The sequence below is a fragment of the Gopherus flavomarginatus genome, chromosome 6 (genome assembly GCF_025201925.1).
Source record: "Gopherus flavomarginatus isolate rGopFla2 chromosome 6, rGopFla2.mat.asm, whole genome shotgun sequence".
Taxonomy (NCBI): domain Eukaryota; kingdom Metazoa; phylum Chordata; order Testudines; family Testudinidae; genus Gopherus; species Gopherus flavomarginatus.
Window position 1 is genome coordinate 21029706 of NC_066622.1, and position 19884 is coordinate 21049589.

Here is a 19884-nt window from a genome sequence, read left to right on the forward strand (position 1 = left end):
GGCAGAAGGGTGGACGGCAAAGCTCCTGGTCCTTTTGTTGCGGCCCCTGCTTTCCTAACTGCTCCTCCGTGGAGCTACGGCCGTTAGAGGGCGCTCTCTTCGCAGCCCTCAGGCTCTCGAATACGGCTGTCAATCAGGCGCGGTGCAGGGCAGCCCGGGGTCCTTCTGGGAGCGGGGTGAGAGGTCGCCGTGTGGTGCGCCGGTTGCCGCTGGTTCAGGTGCTGGCGGGGCGGACGGGTCGCTGGCTGGGTCAGTCAGTCGCCGCGGGCCGGAGCTGCGGAGAGAGACCACCCCACCCCTCACCATGTCCTACTGCAGGGAAGAAGGTGCGTGGCGGGAGGGGAGGGGCGTAAGGGCCTGCGGGGGGTGGCGGTGAGAAGGGCCTGCTCTCGGGGCAGGTGGGCCCGGGCCGGCGGTGGTTTGGGGCTGCGGGCTAGTGGAGGGGCTGGGGAGAGAGAGCACGGGGGAGGGGGGATCACAGCGTGGGGTAGCGGGCCCCCGGAGCTGCGTTCCCGCCAGCACATGGGGACAGGCGGCGCCCTGCGCAGCCATCAAGGGCAGTGCTGCTTCGTGCGCCATAATTAACGAGTGCAGTGCGGCTAGCCTCGGGGTTTACAAATCAGGAGCCTTTCCCCCCGCCCGTGTTTGCCTTCTGGTTTTTGAGCCTTTAGGGCTTGCTCGTGTCCCATTTTCGTGCTTTTTTTCGCTCTCAGTCATGACAATTAGGGGTTACTTTCATAAAAAATACAATTGACTCTCTTCATTCCAACAATTGCAGTGTTAAGAAATACATCCGATATCATGAGATTTGTGATAAAATAATGAGAGTTGACAAGTCACTCTGAAGCCAAGAGTTTAGTCGGTATCAAATAAGGATTAGGCACACATACAGGGCCGCTGGGAGCGGGTTTGGGCCCTGGTGGAAAAAAAATCCCCCTCCCCCCCCCAGCAAGGGTCCACCGGCTCAGGCCCTGGGCCCCCTTCATGACCGCTGGGCCCCGCTAATTTGTTCCCCTTTCCCCCCCCCCCACGTCAGCCCTGCACACATACTCATGGTAAAAATACCCAGTTATGTTAGAATGTAATAAATAAAACCCATGTACTATGCAGCACAAGCCATCTTATAGCAGGTGTTAAGTAAGAACCTACTCTCAGGGGTCATCATCAGGGTGCCTTGGGGCTTGGGTGAATTCTGAAGCATACCAACATTCTGCCTTCAGCACTTTAGGATTCACATCCCTCTAGTGCAGCATTGTCACACTGTGTAGATAAGACTTAATTGTCCACTATCTGATTACCTTTGACCTTCCTGTGAAGGGCTGGTGCTGTCTGTGCTGGAGATGTAACACTGGGTTATATGACCACTTATTAAATTTAGCATGGTAATTTTTGTGTCTTGTAGCCAGATTGCACTGTGGTTGTGGTAGATCTCACTATCTGAGCTAGGTCAGTACTCAGATCGGAGAACAAGGAGAACCCCAAAGTTGCACAGGATGGTGTGTAAGACATACTGGGGACATGCCTGTTTGGCTCCACATTGACTCGGGTATCCTAGTGTGGTGCTGCTGGGTACTGTGCTGTATGAGGCATTACAGAGACCTGACCACCTATCACTAGGGTTACCAACTTTCTACTTGCACAAAAGTGAACACCCTAGCCCCACGCCTTCCCTGAGGCCCCACTTCTGCTCAATATATTCCCTCCCTTGGTGGTTTGCTCTCCCCCATCCTCACTTACTTTCACTGGGCTGGGGCAAGGGGTTAGGGTGCGGGGAGGGTAAGGGTTCTAACTGGGAGTGCGAGCTCCAAGGTGGGGCCAGAAATGGGGGGTTGAGGATGTGGGAGGGGGCTCTGGGCTGGGGCAGGAATTGAGGTGAGGGGGGATAAGGGCTGCAGCTGGGGGTATGGGCTCTGGGGTGGGGCTGCAGATGATGGGTTTGGAGTACAGGAGGGGGGCTCCAAGCTGGGAGATGGGGCTGAGGGATTCGGAGTGCAGGCAGGGGCTGCGGGTTGAGGCAGGTGGTTGGGGTATGGGAGGGGATGGGGCTGAGGATGAGGGTTCAGGGTGTGAGAGAGAGCTCTGGGTTGGGGGGTGTGAGCTCTGAGGTGGGTCTGGGGATGAGGGTTTTGGGGTGCAGGAGGGGGCTCTGGGTTCGAGGGGCTTGGGGCACATGCTTACTTTGGGCGGCTCACGGTCAGGGGCACAAAGGGGGTTCTAAGGCAGGTTTCCTGCCTGTCCTGGCACCAAGGACCATGCTGCCCCCCAGAAGTGGCCAGCAGCAGGTTCAGCTCCGTGTGGCTCTTGCCCGCAGGCACCCCCCAGCTCCCACTGACCAGGAACCAATCAATGGGAGTGCAGCGCTGGTGCTCAGGGTGGGGGCAGTGTGCGGAGCCCCATGATACACATACACCCCTGCCTAGGAGCCAGCCCTGCTGTTGGCCACCCAGCTCTTAAGGCAGCACAGAAGTAAGGGTGGCAATATCACAACTTCCCTACAATAGCCAGATTTCACAGTCTGAGACATGTTTTTCATGGCCAGGAATTTGGTAGGACCCTATATATCACACCTACTGCTTCACTGCTAGTCACTAGGCCAGTAATCTTGTCATGGAAGGAAAGTAGGTTGTTTTGTCATTATTTTTTCTTGAAAAATCAATGCTGCCTATTCCTTATAACCCTGTTATCCTCTTGGCGCTTACAAATTGATTAATAATTTGTTTGAGTATTATTCATGGCGGCAAAGTTTGACAGAGTGGAGCATTTGCAGTCATGCATTGTACAGTGTTTGAAATAGCAATTGTCATGCTTCACACATTTAACTGATATATTTCAGACACATTAGTAAACGTTTCACCAAACCATGTACATCTTGGAATTTGTATGTGTCCGCTGATGGCAATAACGTTACTGATAGCCAGGAAAGCCTTAATTTCTAATCCCACCCTCCCTGTTGATTTACTATGGTAGCTTCATGGAAATGTGAGACAGAAGGGAGACTTTTGTATATCACCCTTTCTCTTCCCTCCCAAATGAAGGATTGTTTCCCAATGAAGTTTCCAACACTCCTCTTGGGAGACTATTCTGCAGTCTCATAGACTTCAGTTAGAAAAATTTACTCTGAGAATCATCCTACATTTCCCCTAAACTTTTCATTACTCTAGTTCAGTGGTCCCCAACCTTTTTTGTCTGGCGGGCGCCAGACGATGAACCACGGAGGACCGTGGTGGCGGACGAGCATGCTCCGAATTGCTGCCAACAAGCGGCAATGTCAATAGGCAGTGGCGGCATTTTGGCAGCGACGCCTCTGGATGACGCTGCTTGTCAGTGGCATTTCGGCGGATGCTCGTCTGCCAGCCAGTACGTGGGCGCACTTAGACACCCCGGCGGGCACCATGACGCCCATGGGCACCACGTTGGGGACCCCTGCTCTAGTTGTATACCCTGGGACCATCATAGTGAGTTCTACCTTTGTAGTGTTTACACTCTTCAAATCTTATGCAGACTGTATTTTTTTATCCTTGGTAGTGTTCACAGCACTTCCTAATTTAATATGATCTGCAAATTTAATACGCTCTTTACTTGTTTATTTAGATCATTATTGAATCCATCCCTAATACAGACTGCCTTAATATCCCACTAGACACTTGTCTGGAATTCAGCACATGTGCCATTAATCAGTACCCTTTGTTTGTGTCCCTTTAGCCAACTCTCAGTCCATTTGATGGTTTTGCTATCCAAGCCAGTTTTGAATTACTATAACTTTTCATCTTCCTTGATCTTCAGTGAAATGAGCTGTGACCTTGGTTACAAGTTAATAGCTGCCAGTTTCCTGTTTATCTAGATTGTAAACAGGATATATACAGACCTGCACCTGAGTTTTAGTTCTTATGGTAACTAATTGCAAAAATAAATAAATTTTGACAAGTCGCAGTCAAGACTGCCTAAAAGTGCTACCTGCCCTGTAGCAGATTACCTTACATGCATGCTAGACAGACATGTCTCCCCTGAAGAGCAGTAATTCTTCTAGGTCACCTTGACAGTAGCTATGCCTGCCAAGATAAGACTAATCACTTCGAATGCCTCAGGGCATAAGATAAACTCCTTCCTAACCCTTGCGGTGTCTCCCCCACATCAACCCCCAGCTCCAACTGTACAGCATTGTGCAACTCTACTCCAGTGATGTGCACCTTAATAAAATCTGCCTACAACTGATTAGATATATTATGGGGTTTTCTAGCTTCCTCTGTTGGAGGAGGAATATTGGACTACATGAATAAATGGTGTAATGTTGTACATAGTTTCTTACTTATTGATTGATCATTGTTTTTTCTATGCTAAACTTTAACTAGTGCTAGCTAGTTAATATTTTGAAAGACTATAAAAGAAGTTATCTGGTGTTTGATGTGTGGGAAAGATCAGTGGGAAGCTGGTTACTTTGCTTTTAAGTTATGTTGTATCTGCATATGTGGCGAGTGCAGAGGGAGGTTGCAGATGTTCTTAGCAAGCCAGTGGTGCCTTATGGCTTTGACCTTTCAAGTTCACCTGAAATTAGCCAAACATTTGCCATTTTTAGCTGCCTTAGTATATCTTAGTGGAAATCCTGCCTATATGCATCAAGAGAATATGGTTTGGGTCCTGTCTTTACTGTCTAATGAGACAGTAAAGTCCATTGCAGAGAAACTAAATGAATTCTTTGCATCTGTCTTCACGGCTGAGGATGTGGTGGAGATTCCCAAACCTGAGCCATTCTTTTTAGGTGACAAATCTGAGGAACTGTCCCAGATTGAGGTGTCATTAAAGGAGGTTTGGAACAAATTGATCAACTGAATAGTAATAAGTCACCAAGACCACATGGTATTCACCCAAGAGTTCTGAAGGAACTAAAATGTGAAATTGCAGAACTACTAACTGTGGTATGTAACCTATCATTTAAATCAGCTTCTGTATCAGATGACTGGAGGATAGCTAATGTGATGCCAATTTTTAAAAAAGGCTCCAGAGGTGATCTCGGCAATTACAGGCCAATAAAATTAACTTCAGTACCAGTAAAATTGGTTGAAACTATAGTAAAGAACAGAATTATCAGACACATAGATGAACACAATTTGTTGAGGGACGCATCAGCATGGTTTTTGTAAAGGGAAATCATGCCTCACCAATCTGCTAGAATTCTTGAGGGGGTCAACAAGCATGTGGAAAAGGGTGAGCCATTGGATATAGTGTACTTAGATTTTCAGCGGCAAAGAGTCCAGTGGCACCTTATAGACTAACAGACATATTGGAGCATGAGCTTTTGTGGGTGAATACATCCGACGAAGTGTTAGTCTGTAAGGTGCCACAGGACTCTTTGCTGCTTTTACAGTTCCAGACTAACACGGTTACCCCTCTGATACTTAGATTTTCAGAAAGCTTTTGACAAGGCTCCTCACCAAAGGCTCTTAAGCAAAATAAGCTGCCATGGGATAAGAGGGAAGGTCCTCTCATGGATCAGTAACTGGTTAAGAGATAAGAAACAAAGGCTAAGAATAAATGGTCAGTTTTCAGAATGGACAGAGGTAAATAGTGGTGTCCCTGAGGGGTCTACACTGGGACCAGTACTGTTTAACATATAAATGATCTGGAAAAGGGTGTACACAGTGAGGTGGCAAAATTTGCTGATGATACAAAACTTCTCCAGGTAGTTAAGTCCCAGGCAGACTGTGAAGAGTTGCAAAGGGTTCTCACAAAACTGGATGACTGGGCAACAAAATGGCAGATGAAATTCAGTGTTAAAAAATGAAAAGTAATGCACCTTGGGAAACATAATCCCAACTACATATATAAAATGATGAGGTCTAAATTAGCTAAGAAAGAAAGAGATCTTGGAGTCATTGTGAATAATTCTCTGAAAACATTCACTCAATGTGCAGCGGCAGTCAAAAAAGCTGACAATGTTGGGAATCATTAGGAAAAGGATAGATAACAGGACAGAAAATATCATATTGCCTCTATATATGGTATGCCCACATCTTGAATACTGCAGGCAGATGTGGTCATCCCACCTCAGAAAAGGTAACAGAAAGGGAAACAAAAATGATTAGGGGTATGGAACAGCTTCCATGCGAAGAGACAGTAATAAGACTGGGACTCTTTTTAGCTTAGAAAAGAGACGATTAAAGGGGGATATGATAGAGGTCTGTAAAATCATGACTGGTAGGAAGAAAGTAAATAAGGAAGTACTGTTTTTTTTATCATAAAGGGTCCCTAATTTTTTTATTGTGGTTCCTAGGTGTCACTGAAATACAAATAATAGTGAGTCCCAGAGTAATTTCTAACCTCTATTCCATGAATCCTAGCAGTTGACTCAGAAGCTCTGATAGATGGACACCTATGGTAGCCATGAATCCCTTCAATGAGGACCCCTCTACGTCTCCCCTGGCATCACGTTCTATTGCCTAACTGTTCTTATAAAGATGTGAATATTTTTCCTAAATTACCCTGCTGTATCTTAAGCTCATTATGTCTTGCTCTGTCCTTGTTGATTAATTAGGATAATTGATCCCTGTCCTCTTCATACCATCTTTTATGTATTTGTAGACAGTTATCCTGTCTCGCCTCAGTCATCTTTTTTTCTAGACTGAACATAGCCTGATTCTCTTAACCTCTCCTTTTAGGTCTTATTTTCCAAATCCTTTTTGTCATTTTTAGCGGCTCTCCTCTGAACGCTCTCCAATTTGTATTTTTTAAAATGTGATGCCCAAAACCAAACACTGCTCCAATTGAAGCCTAAACAGGGCCAAATAGATCAGACTCATTAGCTCTTAAAATGAATGCATCTGTTTATATGCAGAACAGTTCAAAAGCTTGTACTGTGTAGCGGCTTTGTAAATGGCTTGTTTTGTCTCAGCTTAATCCTTTTTCTGAACTCTTGCTTTTTGTCTTTCCTTAGGAAAAGACAGAATTATATTCGTGACCAAAGAGGACCATGAGACGCCAAGCAGTGCAGAACTGGTAGCAGATGACCCCAATGACCCTTATGAAGACCAAGGTCAGTAACATTTGGTAAGAGGATGGTAAGACATATATGTAACAATCTAATCTATTTGTGTGGCTCCCATTCAAATTAGTGGAGTAGGTCCTCAGAGAATCTCTAAAAGCTAGGTCAGTCTTTTTCCTAAGGCAGTACCATTAAGCTTGCTCTTAATTTTACTTTAATTTCCTTTTTATTTTTAAACTGAGACATAATCCTTGTCTGTAGGTGTGACATTCCCCTTTGGTGTTATCTGGACCGTTGATTTGGTAGGTCACTCCGATCCTTGACTCTGGGAGCCAACCTTACCCTGCTCTGTTGTGAGAACCTCCACTCCTGGGCTGTTCACACACAGCAGCTGGTATATAAGCTGCTCCTTGGATTGTGCAACCAAATGACACTAGCCAGTATCTCTGGCCCCCGACACAACCCTAGGAACCTCTGTCTTGCAGTGTCCAGTCATGCCTGCTGGATGCTGCAAGCTTATATGAGTTCATCAGTTTAACAAAGACACTGATATGCACCAGGCCTGTTATCCCAAGGGGAGTCTCTGACATGCTCCAAACCAAACGCACTGCTTCAGGAATAAACAAATTTATTAACTACAAAGATAGATTTTAAATAATAGGCAAAAAGTCAGAGTGGTTACCAAAATAAAATAAAACATTAGCACGCAGTCTAAACTCTCAACCCTATTAGACTGGGCAACATCTAGATTAACCAGTTTTTCTCACCCCACTGGATATTGCAGTCCTTAATATACAGGTTTGTTCCTTAAACCCGGGCCACTCTCCTCTATTGGAGTCTTGTCTTCTTCTCAGTGTCTTAGCTGCTTGCAGCGAAGGTGGGAGCAGGAGAAGGGCCCAGTATGTGTCCACTCTGTCTTAGGGAGCACAAGTCCAGGTATGTCTGGGAGGCATTGCTGAGTCTCTCCAAGCAAGGCTGAGCAATTCCCCTGGTGTGACCTCATGCAGATGAGTCATTGCACTGTAGTTCCCTTGCTGGACAATGGCTGTTGATGATTGTTCGACACCCCACCCGAGTGTTGGTTACTTTCCTTGCTGTTGCCTCTGGAGAGCTGATACCTGGCTGATTCCTCAACTTACAGCATGTTTTAGTGACTGCCGTACAACACAATTCTCATAACTTCATATGCATTAATGATACACATATATGGATAGAGAAATGACTTTCAGCAGATCATAACTTTTCCCCTGATACCTCACAAGGCATGCTTTATATGCAAGATCGCAATTATATGAAAACGAGGAATAGGGGGTTACGCTCGCCCAAGGTATAGAATGTTACAGTATGACCATAGTTTATTTGCCATTTTGGCAAACAATCAACAAACTTTCTGTAATTCTACAATTTAATTCTTTCTTAGAAATCAGAGACAGACCTGTTCAAAACGTGATTAACTAAGAAGAGGAGTTAACACAGTTTAATTCTATACAGTAGCTTAGTATTTCTCTAACTTCTTTATTCTGTATGGTTTTCTAATGGTCCCACCTTCAGTCTCAACTACTTCAGTCCCTATCCAGTCCTTCGAAATATTTAATTCTGCAGTCTAGCACACAGAGCAGTTTGTTGCAGTAGTAGTCTGAGATTTTTCAGAAATCCCAGTTAGTGTGAAAGTGACTTACACTCATGACCTTGTCATGTTCTGTACCCAGTAACCCATTTCAACAAGTCTAAAACTATTTTCCTCTTCCTGTCACATAATGACAACTATAAAGGGATCCAATTGTCACTAATGCCTTAAGAGGCAAGTAACTTTTCAGTTCCAAACTGCAAATGTTGTTTGCCAAAATATCATGCAAGATAAACTAGTACTGATGCTAAACAGTTCACATCTGCAAGTGAACAAATTTAAGAACTATCTGCTTTTACTATGGCTATTTATTATCTTTTTGTGAGACAAAATAACAAGGAATTAAGCGTTGTAAAATCGTGGTTGCCTTGGGCAAGTAATCTTTTTTCTTAAAATCGGTGAGTAAAATACCTTAGTTTATAGTCATGGTAAAACCTGAGTGGATAGATTTTGACTCAGGCTAATAAATGTCCATGAAAATTTAAGACTGGATTTGAGATTTATTGGATTGCTTTTATGTTCACCAGGCACAAAAGGAAACTGTTTGAAATATGAGGAACTAAATGGAAACAATCTTATTTTTAGAGGTGCTGAGATTCACAGCTCCTGTTGAAATAAATTGAAACTGTGGACACTCAAGCAATTCTGAAAACTGCTCACTTTTATTTGGGTGCATAAATTCAGGTATTGCAGTTTTAAATTTGGCTATAGCATCTACTTCAGTTTGCATGAATTGAGGCATACTAAGTCTCAAGTCTTGTTGCCTCCAACTTTGACTGAAGTTGAGTAAGTTGTTTCTTTTTCCAGTTGAAAATCTGTTAAACATACAATAGTTAGCAGAAACTCTGCCCCAGCATTGTAATCTCTAGGGGGCAGTATTCGCACATTATTTAGCACCCAGAAAAGGATATTGGTGATGCTATGTTAAACAGACAGACAGACAGTACACAGTCTAATTTGAACCATCTTGTCCTGTATAATTAAACTCTTTTTTTTATTTTTATACATAGATTTGTGCTAAAATGAGCATTCCTCACCTACCTGCACAGATTCTGAGCCTGTTTACATCATTATTCAGAGTGAACAGTTGTATCTGACCACATCCTCACCTTGGATCCTTTGACCTTTGTAATGATCTAAATGAAAATTGGGACAAGGGTTTAGAGACATCTTTCATGACTTTAGATGCCACATGTGTCAGGTGAACAGATTTCTTTCAGGCAGAACAGTAACTTATCAGACTCCTTCCCATGGCATGCTTGATTCGAAGTAAAAAATGTCTCTTGAAGCTTAGGACAGTGTGGTGAGAGGTGCTCTGTACCCTACTCTCTTGGCTATCAGTGAGTTCAGCCACTCAGAAGGCTGCTAGAATCTATTAAGTGAAGAGCAATGCCTCAGAATATCGCAATAAGGATGTGATAGCATATGTATGTTAGAAGAATATTTAACCCTGGTGTGTGCAGTTGTTTAACCGAAGACATTATTAGTGTTAGCCCAATATATGGGAATTTAAGACAGTGTTATGTAGGCTGAGAGAACAGCCCATGTGGAACTTCTTGTGAAAGCTAGTAATAAAAGATGATTAAACATAACTTCACAGTAGCAAATAAGTAGAAACAGACATTCTTACACAGTACTTGATGATATACCTCGAATACGGTGCTCAAAATAAGTTTAATTGGCTTTCTCAATATAGGGGACTGGCAGCCTTGGTGTGATTGAGATTAACCTTACACCCTTTCTGAGATGAATAGTAGTAGTTTGTTCTCCCCCTTAAACTTTCCATTGTGTGTGTCTTATTTCAGAAGGATGTGTAGAAGCTAAAGTTTAGTGTCTGTCAGGAGTTCCTTTACCCCTCGTATATTCAGTCAAGATGTGTTATTGGCTAAGAGCCAATGCTCAAACAGCAGTTTTGTTTTCACCAATCTGCACGATAAGATTTGTCAGCATCTCCATTTTGAAATCAGTGCATCAGATTCTAAAGATTTCAGGTAGAATCTGGTACTGGCCATGAAATCCAAACTGTATTTGCACCTGTTTTCTTCTCAATTTATGTCTGTATATACAACTTCCTGACTATATACAGTGGAGAATAGAGCCCACAATATCTACAAATAATCAGTTCTGTAGTTAGTTGACCCTTCTATTAAAAGCATTTTCTGAGAGAAGTTTATCTGATCAGCCAGTTATTGTACTATGTGGAAAAAACAATGAAGAAACATATTTAAATGCTGTCTCAGACATTTTAGAAAAAGCCATTTTCTCTTATAGTGTTAATAGCCTGTGATGGATGATCTTTTTCATTGGTCAATATGATGGTGGTAAGATCCCAACTCCCTTCTGCTTGGCCTGTCTCTCTTCTGCAAAAGTAGACTGCCGAAAATAACGATCCCACCACAACCTCACATCTGGAGAACATAAGCCCTAGGAGATTTTATAATGCATTTTAACAGTTCATAGAATGAAAAATCACCTTACGTGGTGTGCAACTGAACAAAAAAGACTGCTGCTTATATTGGCAAGTTCTAACATTCATGCAGTCTTGGGTTATAGGAAGTTGCTTCAAGTCTTAGAATATCTCCCATTATCATTGTAAAGACAGTGTGTTGGAATTTTTTAAAAGTATCACTTCTGTTCTGATCTGGAAGTCATGTCTTCAACAAGGAGGGCTTCTCTAGTAATGGAGTGTGTGAATGTAAACTTAACTCCTTGGAACTGAGCCACAACAGTTCATGATATTTTGACTTATATTAATAATTATGGTCGAGCAAGCCAGTCAGGTTTGCTGTATTGTCAGTGCCAGATCAAAAGAGGGAAGAAAAGGATCTCTTGGCATTGGTGTGACGCAGATACAAGTGATTCGAACATGAACTCTGCGCATAGTTCTTCTCTTGGGACGTGTAAGGACAAGTTGCTTTGTTATTCTTTCATGGCAGTGGTTGCATAAATGAAGTTAGTATGTCATAGAATCTAGTTCCTTTCCCAGTGGGATAGTCTGGGCAGAATTCGAAGGTGACCAAGACAACTCATCTGGAAGGCTAGTGAAATGCCATGTTTATGTTGGATGTGGAAGGGCTTTGGTGGGAGGGAGATATGTGTCCTCTCACAAAGCAGTAATTCCAGCACTTTAGACCACCAGATAGCTGTACTCTGGATTTAAATCCCCAGTTTGGCCTGTCCAGGCTTACTATGGATGGGGGAGGAGAGAGAACAGGCTAGAAGCTAGTTGTGTTGGGGAAATCTTGCAATGAAAAGGACATCTTATCTCTGTCTTTCCATTAGAAAGGTTATGATCCAACATGAAGATGGTTTTTGCATTAAATACTGTATGTGAGTTGCTGCCACAATTTAAGGGTTTTCTCAAAGTTTCTCACTTCAGCTCTCCAAAGCTGCTACACAGCAAATCAAAAAACGATAAACAATTCACGTATCACAGATTGCAGTTGTATCTGAGGGAAGGGAAATCAATGGAGGGGAAAGACATGGGCAAAACATTTTGAAGCATTGTAGGGCAGAAGCTCTAGTTTATTGTGTGATTTTTATTTAAGAGAAAATTGGAAAAGTTTGTAGCCATTCATAAAGTAGCATGCTGGTCTTTTTAATTTAGCTTATACTTTGAACAGGAGATCTGATTTCCAGTGTTCAGCTTCTGTGACATAATTCACAGTAATGGCCCTTTTGATCTTTTTTTTACTGTACCATACACAAAATAATCACATTTAAGGAGGAATATGCTTATTATATAAATGCCTTAATCTGCACTGAGTCCTAATATAATGTAAAACCTTTAAATTTATGTAGAATGTGATCATTATTTTGCAGCCTTCCTGACACTTGGTATTACAATACAAAGCATAATTGTTGTTGTAGCTCTAGTTGTTAAATTCCTCTTTTACATCAAAGATTCTTTATTAAGTGTTTGATGAATAGATTGCATAGGAAAATCCTAATTATTGTGTTGTTTCTCTTCAGTAAGATCATAGAATATCAGGGTTGGAAGGGACCTCAGGAGGTCATCTAGTCCAACCCCCTGCTCAAAGCAGGACCAATCTCCAGCTAAATCATCCCAGCAAGGGCTTTGTCAAGCCTGACCTTAAAAACCTCTAAGGAAGGAGATTCCACCACCTCCCTATGTCTGGAGCCCACTTTCTAAGCCAGAAGTATTAAAAGTACAATGGGCAAAGCTGCAGATGATTCCCAGCTAAGTGGGATGACAAACTGAGATAGATTTAAATTACAGCTTTTAGAACATAAAAGTTGTACCTAAAGGTACATTGTGACTCTCGTTATAACATCCTCTCTTTGCAGGTATGGGCTGGGAAAATTGCCTAAGAATCTCTTCATCTGCTTTTGAATTACAGAAAGATGAAAAAATATTTTCCCCAATTTAAGACTTTGCTTTTTGCTTCCACGGTGCAAACAGATGAACATCCCAGGTGTTGAATTTTTCAGGGTGACTGTTCCTAACTGAGGATCTGTTCCTATTACTTGCAAAATATATATATAATTTAAAATTAAGAAACCTCTTATGATTGTTTTTTAAATATTTTGTGCATGCCAGGTGACTTCTGTGAATGTTACAGCACTATTAGCATAACTAATGTTTTAAGTAGAAGGCATTAATCACAAAAGATTCTCAATAAATAGATTTCAGTGTAAAAGCAGGTTCTCTATTGAAATCATTGTCTAGTGGCAGGAGTGGTTCCCAAAACTGCTAGTGAAGGCACCGGCCCTTCCCTGAAACTTCCCATTATACAACAAACGAGGATCATAAACAGACCCCTCAAAAAATGTCGGTGGACGAAAAGGATACTACAAGATCACATAGGATACATGTCTTGACAGTTCCATTAACTTTAGTGCTTTTGTGGGTTTTTTTAAACTTTTCATAGGTGAGACAGTAGAAGTGAGTTTTGAGGATAAATTTAAATGAGGGGGATAACTTGACTTCCTCTTTGCAATGCAAGAGAGAATTGTATGGCTTTCCAGTCTTGCCAAAGGAACTAACAGAGCTTGTAAGCTCCTAGTCTTCAATAACTTAATTTTGAAGGGCCTACAAGTTCCTCAAGGCTAATTGTTTTGGGGTTTTCCTGAGGCTTTTTTGAATGGGGAGCGTGTCTGAAGAAGATTGAGAAACTAAAATGTTAATATTATGAATTTAACATGTTCAAAAGTAAGGAAGTTAAAACAAAGGTTCTCTTAAGAATGCTAATTCAACATCAATGCACTTCTTGCAGTTTATACTCCTGTGTTTTAAATATGTACAAAACGTAAATGTTAAGTGTCTTTATCAAATATACAGGATGTGCCAAACTAATATTCACTTCTTGCATTCTGGGTATTTTAAATTTGTCGATTCCAGTGCCAGAAGGGACCATTATGATCATACAGGCTCACCTCTGTATAACACAGGCCATAGAACTTCCTCAATATAATTCCTAGAGTATATCTTTTAGACAAACATCTAATATTAATTTTAAAATTGCCAGTGATGGAGAATCAACCGTGACCCTTGGTAAATTGTTCCAAGGTTAATTATACTCACTGTTGAAAATGTATGCCTTATTTCCAGTCTGAGTTTTTGTCTAGCTTCAACTTCTGGCCATTGGATCATGTTATATGTTTGCAAGATTGAAGTACCCATTATCAAATATTTGTTCCCCACGTAGTAGTTATAAGCTATAATCAGGTCACTCCATGACCTTCTATGTGTTAAGTTAAATAAATTGAGTTCCTTTAGTCTGTCACTATAAGGTGTGTTTTCTAATTCTTTAATTATTCTCATGGCTCTTCTCTGAACCCTCTCGAGTTTATCAACACCCTTTTTGAACTATGGACACCAAAACTGAACACAGTATTCCAGCAGAGGTCACATCAGTGCCAAATACAGAGGTAAAATAATCCTCTTCTGCTCAAAATTCCCCCATTTATGCATCCAAGAATCGTATTAGCCCTCTTAGCCATTGGATCGCATTGGAAGCGCAGGTGCAGTGACTCTGTCACAACCCCCAAAACTTTTTCAGAGTCACTGCTTCCCAGGATAGAGTCCCCCATCGTGTAAGTGTGGCCTACATTCTTTGTTCCTAGATATATACTTAGCTGTATTAAGATGCATATTGTTTGCTTGCGTCCAGATTACCAAGTGATCCCATTTGCTCTGTATCAGTGACCTGTCCTCTTCAGCATGTACCATTCCCCCGATTATTATGTCATCTGCAAAGTCTGTCAGTGATGATTTTATAATTTCTTCCAGGTCAGTGATAAAAATTTTCAATAGCCAACAACCAATCGTTGTGGGACCGCACTAGAAACACATCTGCTGGATAATGATTCCCAGTTTGCAGTTCGAGGCCTGTCAGTTAGCCAGTTTTTAATCCATTTAATGGGTGCCAGGTTCATTTTATATCAGTCACATTTCTTAATCAAAATGTCATGCAGTACCAAGTCAAGTACCTTAAAAAAGCGAACAGAATGTTGGGAATCATTAGGAAAGGGGTAGATAATAAGACAGAAAATATCATATTGCCTCTATATAAATCCATGGTACACCCATATCTTGAATACTGTGTGCAGATGTGGTTTCCCCATCTCAAAAAAGATATACTGGAATTGGGAAAGGTTCAGAAAAGAGCAACAAAAATGATTAGGGTATAGAATGGCAGTTGTATGAGGAGACATTAATAAGACTGACTTTTCAGCTTGGAAAAGAGATGACTAAGGGAGGATGTGATAGAGATCTATAAAATCATGACTGGTGTGGACAAAGTACGTAAGTGTTGTTTACTCCTTCTCATAACACAAGAACTAGGGGCCACCAAATGAAATTTATAGGCAGCAGGTTTAAAACAAACAAAAGGAAGTATTTTTTCACACAACGCTCAGTCAAACTTTGGAACTCCAGAGGATGTTTGCCAGAGGATGTTGTGAAGGCCGAGACTATAACAGCGTTCAAAAAAGAACTAGATAAATTCATGGAGGATAGATTCATCAATGGCTATTAGCCATGCAGGGATGGTGTCCCTAGCCTCTGTTTGCCAGAAGCTGGAAATGGGCAACGGGATGGATCACTTGATGATTACCTGTTCTGTTCATTCCCTCTGGGGCGCCTGGCATTGGCCACTGTCAGAAGACAGGATACTGGGCTAGATGGACCTTTGGTCTGACCCCATATGGCCGTTCTTATAACACCGTTGGATGATTTAAAAAAGTTAATGCCCAGCAGAATGCCACTTAAAAGCATTAATAAAGGAAAGACTTTAGAGGTGCAGTAAGTAATAGATATACGAGCTCATAGGGATAGCTCAGTGGTTTGAGCATTGGCCTGCTAAACCCAGGTTGTGAGTTCAGTCCGTGAGGGGGCCATTTGGGGATTGGTTCTGCTTTGAGCAGGGGATTGGACTAGATGATCTCGTAAGATCCCTTCCAACCCTAATAATCTATGTATCTACATTACAAGCCAATTACAACAGAAGTCAATATTCCAAGAATTAATCTGTACCGTTAAAGGGAGTCCTAATGCAGATCTCTGATACAACCTAATTATAGGCACTTAAGTAGGTTAGAGAAGACAAAACAAGTATTGCCATAAGTACAGGCATTTTTATTTGTGGCTGTGATGTTATCAATTTCCGTTAGCTAAGAGGGTTTAGGTTGGATGAGCTCTGCAACTAATTGCCAGCCTAAGTCCTGGATCTATTATGATGCAAATTGAGTGGTCTTCGAGTGAGCCTCAACTAGTACTTAACAGTAGGTCTGGATTAGAGGATCAATGTCCTGCAGACTACCTCCAGAAGAAAAAGTGCAACTTTCTATTAGTTCAGGGATTTTTTTTTTTTTAAAAGCCAATATACTATATCACTTTTAGTGTAGGGAGACTATTCTGTGCCTCTGGTCCACAGGGAACAAAACTCTTACTCTCGTTCAGCTTTCTTTTAAAATGTGGTTTCTGTGTAGTTGGTATTTAGAAGCTTGTGTCTTCTTAATGGTGAAATTAGTGGAGTTATACCTATTTTTCTACTTCTACACTATCCCAGGAGTATGTGCCAAAGATTCATGTGTGGAAAGCCATAATTTACAGTTGAACTTTGTGTTACCGTGCAGTCTTGAGTTTTAAAACTAATAATTTCTATTTCAGATTGAAGATTGTATGACAAGGAATTTTATTATTGCAATGCCCTGATCAGGCTAATTTCAGAAAACTTTCTATGTTCTTAAAGTATTTGAGACACAACAAGTCATTTTAATAGCTGATATTCCCTAATGTCCCTCAGTGACTTCAAATTCTAGTTTGGTCTATTTACAAAGCAAAACCATATTTCTTTTACACTGCAAGATCAACCTACATTTCTTCTGCTTTATATCATCCCTAGCAATAGAGAGTCTGCAACAGGCTATCCACTTTTTTTATGACCTCCTGCTTGCTTCTCCCCTCCTCCCCAGCTTGGATCTCAGCCATGGTTTGCCAGAGATGATGGACTGTACTAGCTACATCTTATCCATGAAAGAGATTTTGTCCAGCAGGATAAGTGACAATTCTGTGAGCGTATCCAAAAGATCTATGCATGACAATGTCCCAGTCTTTGGGTAGTAAATAGCACTTCCAACACAGAAATGGTACGAAGGGAGCTGTGCAGTTTACTACTAGGCTTGGTGTAAAGCAGATAGTCAGAATTCAGTGCCTTCTGGGGTGCTGAACCAAACCCACTTTGCTTCAGTTGTAAATGCTGTTTTCTTCTGACCTGATCTGGTTGAATGGAAGTGAACTCCAGAGACTCACAAGACTCTTGGGTAAAAAATAGTAAACATTTTAAGTGTGTATACTACAATGAGTGCTTAGCTATTGTTTTTCCTACTTTGTTCATTTTTGTTTTTTAAAAATAAAACATGAATTGTGATCCCCAAGCACTTGGGGTAACATAACTAGTAGGCCCAGTGCAGATAGAATCTTCGGAGATTTTAGATGTTAAAGGCTACTGCTTTACCAAATTTCAAGCCCCTGCTACAAACATGGGGTCACTGGAGTTTTCAAAGAAAGTCACCTAAATTTTTTAACACGGCAAAACATCTTTTCCTAGCCTTGTTCTCAGCAATGGCCAAAGCTTTATGGCTTAAATTTTCAAAAAATAAATCCGACTGAGGCAGACACTCATCAAGGAAAATTTCAGTCCAAACAGTTAAAGTTTGGCAACATAATAAGCGACTGAAAACAGGGTCTTATAGTGGTAAGTATCAGGCAACCTTAAGTTATCTTCTTGGGGGATGAAGGCTAAGTAGCACAATCTATAATAACATCATCAGTTCACTTTATTTTTTTACAAGCTTACATTTCTTGATCTTGTTAAGCTGTTTAACTAACTTCTTGCCTTCATGGTTTCTGTTTTCATTCCTAGAATAGATCCAGATATTTTTTCCTGTGATGTTGTCATTGTGTCCTCTTTTCCATCTGTACATTGTCTTCTCTGTTTCCTTCCCTATAATTTCTTTATTTTCCCAAAGACTGAACGAGGCTATTAACTAACCTCTCCTCTTTCCCTTTCTCAGCAGTGAGTCATACGGGTCAGAGTTGAGGCAGATTGGCTAGGCAATAAAGGGTGGCTTGCACTGCCACTGTTGATGCTGTACTGGTTTTGTGCATGTAATAAAGAACCTCAGACTTCAATGCTGTCACCCAGTACATTTCATAGAACAAAATTCACCTAAAAACCAAGACGACAACCCATAGGACACCTAATTTTTATTCTGTCTTTGTCTTTTTGTTCAGGATTGATATTGCCTAATGGAGATATCAATTGGAATTGCCCATGCCTTGGTGGAATGGCTAGTGGTCCCTGTGGGGAACAATTCAAATCGGCCTTTTCCTGTTTCCACTATAGCACAGAAGAAATAAAAGGATCGGACTGTGTGGACCAGTTCCGTGCCATGCAGGAGTGCATGCAGAAGTATCCAGACCTTTACCCTCAAGAAGATGATGAAGAGAGAGAAAATCAGAGCAAAGATTTGGAAACTACTCCTGCAGAGGCTGTGGTAGCCAAAGAGGAGAAGGGATCTAGCTAATGAAGATGCATGGAGGCTCTTGTCTCCACTCCTTAAAAATCAGAGACATGGACGTTTTGAAAAGTGTCTGTCTTTTGAGTCTTCAAGAAGTGTTTCACCTTTAATGTTCTATACACTATATTGTATGAAATAAGTTATTACAGGAGCAGAGACCTCAGCCCTGTGGTCTTGTAAGTAAACACTGCAGAAAGAGCAAGTATATGTGTAGGTACTGTGTAAACTGTTAGTGGGTACAGCCACTGCTTTAAAATCAATTTTCTCCAGTTCTCAGTTTGCAGATTGGGTTGAATAATGTCTTTAAAAGTATAAAACATACTTTTTTCAACCAAAAAGTTCCATTAGCCAGCGTGTCCGGTCTATATCCATTTCAGTTCATTCTGATCAGTAGTTGTTCCTTTTCAATGTGTTCTGTGCTGTTGATAGGAAAAGCATTTTGTGGAATTTCTTAAAGCTTCTCTGCTAGAGAATAGCCCTTAAAGTTGGAAAGGAGCTAAGCTTAGAAGTTCCAAACTCCATAATTTCAAATGGCACTAAAAGGTATTGGCTGCATATACTACTGATTCCAGGTAAAGATTTCCTGAAAACTAAAGTTAAAATGTGTGGCTTTTTTAATTTTGTGAATTGAATGTGGCTCTTGCCTTTTGAAAATGGTGGTGTGTTGAGCAGTTTTTGATAAAACTATCAAGTGAATGGGAAGAATGCTGATCACTGTGTTCCTTTTTTCTGAAAGCCCTGCTTTTGGGGTCCCTCTGTTAGTGCCTGTTCCTTCTGTATAGACAAGTTCTAACAATATACCATTGACAATAAATTGAAATGTTACCTGGAGTAACACCCTCAGAGCAGATACTGTGACTTGAGCACATATTAAAAAAGTAAAATCTTCTTACCTTGCTTAGAAGCCTGTGTCGTTTGTTTGTTTGTTTGTTTGAATTAGTAGTGCTTGGTTTGAAAGTAAAGCATGACATTGTCTTATATTGTAAAGAGATTTTGAACTCATCTGAAATTCCTCTTAGATTAAAGTAGTAACTTTTATATTTACCAGGTGTATGGCTTATTCCTCCTTTCTCTGAGAAGCATGAGCAATGAAAGCAGCTCCTCAGGCTAGAGTGGGATGGTTACAGGACACATCTCAGAAGTCCATCGTGGCTGTGAGGCAACAGGGACCTCTTGCCATAATCCATGAATCATGTCAAGTTAAGTGTATGTAAAATGAAAGAGATGATCTGCT

General features: G+C 41.4%; 1 protein-coding gene across 1 annotated transcript; it reads left to right on the forward strand.

Annotated features, from left to right (window-relative positions):
* Positions 1-50: 50 nt before the first annotated feature.
* Positions 51-19554, forward strand: CHCHD4 (coiled-coil-helix-coiled-coil-helix domain containing 4). Its single transcript, XM_050960876.1, has 3 exons — positions 51-326; positions 6929-7027; positions 18364-19554. The coding sequence occupies exons 1-3, from the start codon at positions 305-307 to the stop codon at positions 18654-18656; spliced, it is 414 nt and encodes a 137-aa protein (XP_050816833.1). The 5' UTR covers positions 51-304; the 3' UTR covers positions 18657-19554.
* Positions 19555-19884: the final 330 nt, after the last annotated feature.

What these genes read in the sequence shown, in the direction of transcription:
- CHCHD4 (XM_050960876.1), top strand. Translation starts at nt 305, where the DNA reads ATGTCCTACTGCAGGGAAGAAG. An exon ending in GTCCTACTGCAGGGAAGAAG is followed by an intron (nt 327 to 6,928) that starts GTGCGTGGCGGG and finishes GTCTTTCCTTAG; the next exon opens with GAAAAGACAGAATTATATTC. An exon ending in TGACCCTTATGAAGACCAAG is followed by an intron (nt 7,028 to 18,363) that starts GTCAGTAACATT and finishes CTTTTTGTTCAG; the next exon opens with GATTGATATTGCCTAATGGA.